Raw genomic sequence first — 8,061 nt, 5'->3', positions numbered from 1 at the left:
TATTTTTATTTTTGTTTTCTGATTGCTGATTGGTAGTGGTTGCCAGAATTATGCTTTCGCTTAAAATACAGTGTTAGCTACTAGTGCCTCAATTTCTTGGTTGTCTAAGAAATTTATCCTATCAGAGCCTTCAAAAACAAAAAATAAAAACAAAAAATATATTTTACAAAACATAATTCCAATTAAAATAGTTAGCTGGGTAAAATGCCACATTTTTTATGTCACAGTTAGTGCGATTCTTGATTCTTGATAAAATGTAATTATATTTTAATCCCACAAATTTCTTTTTTCTTTTTATGAGAGCTCACACACTTAAAGGATATCCCAAAGTCACACATTTTACAACAGCAACCTCATTTTATAAATGCAATACACTACAAAACAAGTGGAATAAAAGCAAAACATTAATAATATGCTTTAGTGGAATTACTACAGTATCTTGAAATTTGCCGTTTCCGTTCGTGCTTTTATTTTGAAGGCAGCCCATTGAAACGGAAATCGTTGCGCTGGGTCACCTGGCTACCGTTTAGCGTTTACTTTCCGTTAGCAAAGTTGTAGATTGCAAGAAGTTTTTTGCGAGTATACATTTGAGCACACCAGAACAAAGGGATTACACACATATAAAGCACGGTATGTACACCGAGTTGTTGTAAAGAAAACAAAAACAGGCTTGTAGGCTTGTGAAATGGGACGGTCTAGCCTCCCTCGCGCTGCCCAGGTTGCCTATCAACCGTTATACTAAAAGCGGGAAACGTTTCATACAGCTTTGTTTGACAGAAACGGAGTAGAACATATTTTGTTCATTTGTTTCTACATGAGCTTTGTGTGATGTGATAAGTATCTGAGGCTGAGACCACACGACTGTAAAACATGATTGTTGGGCTTCATTTTTGTACTGAACAGTCATTTTAAGATTAGCTAGTAAATAACAATTAGCTCATGTTGTTCATGAGACTAAAGTCATCTTACTTTGGTAATGTAAATATAATATGGCCAATATGATAGTTATTATCTTAATCATTATTAGTTATCACAGCAGTGAGTTCGAACTCTGTGTCAAATACTGAGCTTCAGTAAAGATTCTATGGCGTTATTTTAGTGCCACTATGCTCAAATTCTTTTTACTTGCGCTCAGAATAGTGGCACAAAAATAACGCCATAAGATTCAAGTTACAATTATTTATATTTCCTATCTCCTTAAATCTTCACTCAAAGACAAGTATGTTTGACAGTGTGTATATAGATGTATCATATAGAAAAGACAAATATTGTTCGTTTAATATGCTGGCATTACTAAATTTGGCTCAATGCTTACATATATGTGTAAAAAGAAAATGTGCGAGCTGTGGTAACTGTGTCTGATAGAATGAAGAGTAGACTGATACATGAAATATTCCTTTATTGGGTGAGAAAATCAGACCATGTCATAACTGCTTTAAGTCATACAGAATAGATATCAGAGCCTTAAACAGGCTGACTTCTGCTAAATGGGTCAAACTGGGCAGAAAGTCTACAATCACATAACATCCTTATAGAATATGATGTAACACTATAGATCAACTTAGCTCAGAATATATAAAGCATATAAACAATTACAGCAATATGATGCAACAAACACAGCAGTGCTACTGATCCAAAATACTCAAAGCTTCATAGAACTGAAACAAACATTTATTTTAGCTCCATTCTGCTGCTGATACATACTTTAGGTTTCTGAACATTGAACTTGTTGCTGCCTTTCATAGTTTGTAACTTGAAGGCCCTGAGTACTTTCTCTCACACTGAAAACACTGGGATGATAACATTATTTGAACATTACCTAATAAGACTGATTCAGCACAGACAGTTATGTTAAACTTTCCTAGCAGTCCTTCACAAACAGGGAACAGTCTGTCTATTCTCTCCATCTGTCAGCTGCTGCTGGCTCTTCCTCCTCCTCTTCCTCACACACTGCTGAGTTTGTCCTGGTGGATCATCAGGGCTGCAAAGCCTCACAGATGATGTGCAGCAGTGGGTCCCTCAGTCTGTCCTCACTCTGGACACTTGCAGTTGTCACACATGGAAATGAAATGTGTGATAAGCTGCAGGATTCAGACACAAGTGTAACTTATAAACACACGTTCATACTTTTATTCCACAATCAGAGAGAAAGAAACAGAGAGAGAGTGCAGGACAGACAGACAGGTGACAGTCTCAGGTGTACACACTGCTACACAACAGCACCAGAGAAGGAGGATTTAGTGTTTGTGTTATTACGAGTGCTACACAAGAAGAGTTCCCAGATGGTACAGTGGACACATGTGTGACTGCTGTGATTAAAGCATCTTTCTTTCAGCTTAACGAGTGAACCGTCAGCTCGTTCAAACACACGTTAAAGTCCGTTTGGCTCGACACCACCGAACAGAGGCAGCAATATAACATAGCTAACATTAACAGTGCAGTGAATCCTGCTTGTTGCGATCATGTTTAGGGGGTAGGAGGATGTGTTCATGACTTATGGCAGTTTGCACCAGTCCAGGTCCATCTGTGTGGATTTCATCTTTCCAAGATTCTGAGGCCCAGTACAACTCATTAACCTGTTTTCTTTGTTTTCTTTATTTTTAACTTTCCAGCTTTCCATTGCCATCGAAGCGTTACACCCCTTCTCCTGCACCAGGGTACAAACAGAGCCCCCTACATGGTAGGCTCCCAGGGAGCTCTTTACTGATCGGACAGCAAGCTGCATGCTTGCGGCTGGCTCAGCTGAAAGCCCGCCTTGCGTTGACACAGATAAATAACGCCATTGCTATTGGTGGCCGAACCAATACACGCGCCCCATTTATATCTACAACACCCCCCTTTCCTGACAGCTGCAGCCATCAGTCTACTAAACCTTCTGAAGGTTGCTAACACCATGTCCCATCCCTTATATAACCCCTATGCCTCTGGGAAACAAAGTTCAGCCCAGGGGCGCTATGGACAGTCGAGTATGCAGGCAGAGAGAGACTCTCATAAGACACCTCCTCATCTTGGGCCTGGGTCCAGCTTTAGCTCTTCTGGAGTTTCATCTGCGTCTCCTGCAAAATCTGGAGGAACAATCCCATCACTGCTAACTATGCCAATGAGCTGCAGGCCAGAAGGGAGTAAGACTTCAATGGAAGAGGACATAAAGAAGTCCAAACCTGTGGGCTCTGCAGAGTCTACTTCAGAAACAGCTGTGAACATCCTTATGCAATTTGGACTTGAAAAAGAGGACCTGGAACATCCAATCTCATACTCTGAAGATCAGATCACTCCTGACAACCTGCCTTTTACCTTACAAGTGACAGAGGATATCCCAGTGCTGGCCCAGATGCAAGACTACACTGCCACTTCACCTAGGGTCTTTCCGCATACCTGCTCTCTATGTAACAAGGAATGTAATCAGATGAAGGTAAGTCGAAGATTGTTCGATGTTTTTGCTTTCAGTCAGTTTTTATTTATTTGAAACGCAATGTTTTTTGTTTTGTTTTGGGATTGTTTTTAATTATTTGACTTTGAATGCCATTATAGGATTTTGGTTTTGAAAAAGCTTCATGGATGCTACTTTAAAGTTTATTTGGTTTGTTTTATTCACTATTACTGCATAATGATGACTGTAGGAAGACTACCAACTTGGACTGCAAACATTTGGACACATTTTCCCATATTTCTGCAATTCAGTATTCTGTAACAGAACTTTTGAAGGATTACAGTCCAGACTAAACTTAACTATATGTCTACCAGATGTTGTAATTTAAAAAACTACTTCAAAGAGACCTTCAGAAACTTCAGTGGTCTGTACTTGCAATTGATAGATTTAATGTCTTTTGACTTGATGTAAACCCATGCGAAGACATTCAAGGCATTTGCTAACAATGGAGCCAAGGCCTCAGATGACGTGATGAGGAAGAATCTGCAAGCATGAAGAACCTGTGCATCAGAAAATGTTGGAAGAGGGCTGTTTTTTCATTTGTCTCTGTCCTTGGGCTACTGTTCCACAGTGCTCATTCAGCTTTGCTTTTCCTGGAACTGTTGCTGAATGTAAAAGTTCCCCTTTTTGTCTTTTGTCACTAGAGTGAACAATAGTGTGTTTGGTCCTTTATTTTATATCAGTAGGCACCTTGTTTTTGTGTTATACTAATTTTCTTTGCTCATACTTTAAGTTAGTGTTTCGGTGTCACAAGACTTTTACTACCACAAACATAAGCACCCTGGGCGCAGCGCCCAGTCATGAGCTACACAAGCACCAGCTTTAATTTGACTGATTGTTGAATCTCTCTTTATGGATGTGCCTTCCTTTGCTGCACCAAATTTCACATTTGGGCTCCTCGTCAAAGAAACAGCGCCTTCCTCTTCTGGCCTATTTCAACATCATCTTCCTGTCGCTACTCTAACTGTGATCAACATAGGTGGTGCATTTTGTCCTAATCCAAACTTGGCCTCTCCTGAGACGACCTTCTTGGAACCTTGGGAAATTTTGATGCCATAAGAAGAGCCTGAGTAGGGCTGGGTATCGTCACTGATTTCTAGAATCGATTCAATTCCGATTCACAAGGTCCCGAATCGATTCGATCCACGATTCGATTTAATTCGATTCGATTTAAATCTGGGAAATTTTGACAGTCAGAAATATTATAATTCAGATCAGTACATTTACATATTTTTGTATCAATCAAAAGGAAGCTGACACACGCAAGACTTTATCACAGGTGTAAGCGTCACAGCAGATGCTTTTGTGTCAAAGTAGCTGAAGATAAAACACAGAAAAACATGAAGGTGATTTTCCTGGCCTGGGATTTTATAAAAATATTCTGCAGTACATCAAAAATGAAAGAAAACCATTAATCAACATATGAACATCACCTCTGACGTTACAGCGGTTTTATTAGAGACACGGTTAAGCGTTTTACATTTTGAATAATTTTAAAAAGTTTAAATTTGTTCAGTATTGAACAGCAGAAATGAGGTTTTCTTTTCGGAAGAAGGTAAAAGGGAAAAAAACAGCGGCCGACAGCCTGTAAACAGCGGTAGACTTGTGCGTAACAAGCAAGCGAATAATGAAGAAAGGGAAACTGTTCTTGAAGTACAGAGAGAGGGAGAGAGAGCTGTGCATCGCGGTGGAAGCAAAACAGTAAAAGTCAGAGTGAATTCATGATGATGTTTATGTGAAGCGTTTGGATCTTCTTTTGCTGCTGGTTCGGTCAATATTGTTTGGAGAGAGATCAAACTAACAGCTTTAGAATCGGCTCATAAAGGGCGTGAACACACAGCGCGGACCCGCCGACAGATCAGAATCAGCGAGCTGTCGGCTTTCAGCCCCGACCGTGAGAAAGGCGACATCTCACTGATTCTGATCCGCGGGTCGCGCTGTGTGTTTAAGTCTATGTGCAGAAGCCGTGTTCCTGCTCTCATTTACTGTCTTAACTGTTTGGTGGTTCTTGAAATTTTGTGAGATGTCACCTGAGATTCTGGCATTTTGGGCAAAATAAATTTATATTAAAAAATCGATTCAGGATTTTAATGAATCGATTTTACGTTATCCAAGCCAGAATCGATTTTAATCGATGAATCGATTATAAAAACCCACCCCTAAGCCTGAGAGTCCAGAATCCAGAGCCTAAGATGACCCTTTTGTTTTGGTTGTTTGTAGTCAGATGTTTGACTTGTGTTTTCCATATATACTAAATAATTTCATCTTTAAAATTGTATCCCAGGAGAGGTATAATGTGTCATGCTTATTTGTTCCTGTTTTGTTTTTGGCCCATGAAGGTTTCTAAGTGCAATCCAGGCTCCTGGCTAATGTTATAATGCTTCTCCGTTCAGTGAAGGACTAACTGTTAATATTTTAAGATTTTTTTTAAGGCCACTGCAAAGTTTAGTGACCTTTTTATCAGCAAGTGATGTCAATGACAAACATTGCTCCTGATAATAATGAATCTGGTCTAAATGTTTGTTTTTTGTTGTGACCACTAGGATTGGGTCTCCCACCAGAATACCAGCCTTCACATCGAGAACTGCAAACTTCTGCGAAAGCAGTCAGTCTTTCTTCTCTGTACTTCGTGATTATGAACCGATATCTTTGGGGCAGCGCAACCATGGTTGTGCCGAAATGATGTCGGGGTTGTAATGCTAGGATAGCTTCCTAAGAACTGTTCATTTGTATTTTTTCATTTTTCTTTGTCATATTTGTTGCGTTCCTGTAAAGCACCTTAATGATTTATTGTTAAAAGGCTGAATACATTTCTAAGTTTTTGAATTAATGAACAATAATATATTTTTAAGGACATTCTACCTGGCAACATCTGACAAAAATGTACCTGTGTTTTTCCACAGATACCCAGAGTGGAACGGTGAAATAGCATCACCGCGAGGGTAAATATCTTCATTTGAAGTCATTTGGCGAATAAAAAAACATGCCAGCATTGGAGCCTTTCATTTTCTTTCATTTAACTGTGCTTTTCTTTTTAATGCACTTGTTAGTGCGTCAGGTGCCAAGCCCTCTCCCGCAACGTCTGCTGAGACTTCCCAGAAGAAAACCAGACATGAGAGTCGTTCCCGTTCCTGCAGCCCCCGCAGTCATCGTGACTCGGAGCAAAGCAGCGACAGGCGAAGAAGGCTTTCCCGCTCTCGCAGACCCCGCACTCATCGTGACTCGGAGCGTAGCAGGGACAGGCGAAGCAGCCATTCCCGCTCCGGCAGCCCACGTCGCCACCGTGACTTGCAGAATAGGAGGAACAGTCATTCCTGTTCTCAATCACGCAGCCGCCGAAGGGAGAGACACAGAAGCCAATCACGATCTCTGTACAGGTCCAGACGCAATCGCAGGTCTGTCCAACAAACATTTTGAGAACTAGGATCAATCAAGAAGATTTAGCTCTCCAGTGGATTGTTAAAGGGTGAAATATAACATATATATAAAAATATCAACTTGAAAAAACTTAATTGGTGGACAGCATTTACCTTTTGTATCCATGCTGGGTGTGTGCTTTGAGATGTTTCTGAGTTATTAAGTTCTTTGATCCATACTTTTTTCAGGTCCCGGTCTCATTCTGACTCCTCGTGGTATGACCGTCCTTCCTCTTCACGATATCGATCACGCTCAAGGTGCCGCGAGAGACGATCCTCACTGAGAAGAAGAGATGAGAAACGTTCATCACCGAGGAAAAGCTGGGAGAGGCGATCGTCGACTGAGAGGTCATCTCCGAGGCGAAAGAAGTCAAGCAGCTCAAAGATCTTGGCAAAGAAACTGCTGGAAACATCAGGTTTGAAAATTGCTTCATGTTTTATTTTTTTGTATGTACTCATTAGTTTTTCTAAGATCAAAGTTCTCCTCCCCCCTCACAACCTTAACTTTACTAATGTAAAGGATAAATAAAGACCAGTGCCACCAGAAATGTCAGCATAGTTTTTTCTACTATTATAAAACTTTCAGAAACGGTAGATGATTTTCGAGACTTGGCACCCACCAAAGTGTGAATCTCTTTTGCACCTGTGGTCTTTTAGCTCTCCAGTCCTTATCAAACCAGTCTGACCTGGAGACTGTCGTCAAAACTTTGGCTCCTGCCCTGCTGGCTGAGCTAGTCAAGATGAAGTCGTCCCCATCAACATCATCATCATCGTCCTCACGTTCTGCATCTCCAGAAACAACTAAAGGGACGCCTAGCACAGAGAAGACAGAGGTGACTTCATATTATGCCTTTTTTCATGAATGCACAGTTTTGGACAATTTATAATGTGATCAGTGACAGATGACGTGATTGTTGATGCCACACAACCAAGATTAAATCTTTCAACACAGATTTATACAAGCAGATAGTTTGAGTCAAGTTGTCATGATGAAATCTGCATTTGGTTTGTTCATAATTTTCTTCCCTGTGTTTCCACAGGCTGGCAAATCTTCCCCTCCGACCATGGTGAGGCTACAAGGGACTGTAAGTAGTCTCTGTCACAGTGATGTGATTTCTGCTATGGAGAAAACATTTTGAAAAACTAAGTCAGTTGTTTTGTTTAGGTCAAAATTACAGGTATGTACACTGAAATTTGTTCACTGTTCAGGGGCGG

General features: G+C 40.5%; 1 protein-coding gene across 1 annotated transcript; it reads left to right on the top strand.

The window, feature by feature from the left end:
• Positions 1–492: 492 nt before the first annotated feature.
• LOC146702455 (uncharacterized) lies at positions 493–7,985 on the top strand. Its single transcript, XM_085467287.1, has 8 exons — positions 493–630; positions 2,613–3,412; positions 5,974–6,035; positions 6,334–6,372; positions 6,481–6,825; positions 7,036–7,262; positions 7,504–7,679; positions 7,887–7,985. Exons 2-8 carry the CDS (start codon positions 2,894–2,896, stop codon positions 7,983–7,985), a joined length of 1,467 nt encoding a protein of 488 aa, XP_085323413.1. The 5' UTR covers positions 493–630; positions 2,613–2,893.
• The last annotated feature ends 76 nt before the right edge of the window (positions 7,986–8,061 follow it).

Source organism: Copadichromis virginalis, linkage group LG8, assembly GCF_057382275.1.
Source record: "Copadichromis virginalis isolate Kocher_CV1m ecotype Utaka linkage group LG8, C_Virginalis_male_GT1.1, whole genome shotgun sequence".
In the NCBI taxonomy this organism is placed as follows: domain Eukaryota; kingdom Metazoa; phylum Chordata; class Actinopteri; order Cichliformes; family Cichlidae; genus Copadichromis; species Copadichromis virginalis.
This window is presented reverse-complemented; position numbering and strand designations above follow the sequence as displayed.

What these genes read in the sequence shown, in the direction of transcription:
- LOC146702455 (XM_085467287.1), top strand. Translation starts at nt 2,894, where the DNA reads ATGTCCCATCCCTTATATAACCCCTATGCCTCTGGGAAACAAAGTTCA. An exon ending in AGGAATGTAATCAGATGAAG is followed by an intron (nt 3,413 to 5,973) that starts GTAAGTCGAAGA and finishes TGTGACCACTAG; the next exon opens with GATTGGGTCTCCCACCAGAA. An exon ending in GAAATAGCATCACCGCGAGG is followed by an intron (nt 6,373 to 6,480) that starts GTAAATATCTTC and finishes TGCACTTGTTAG; the next exon opens with TGCGTCAGGTGCCAAGCCCT.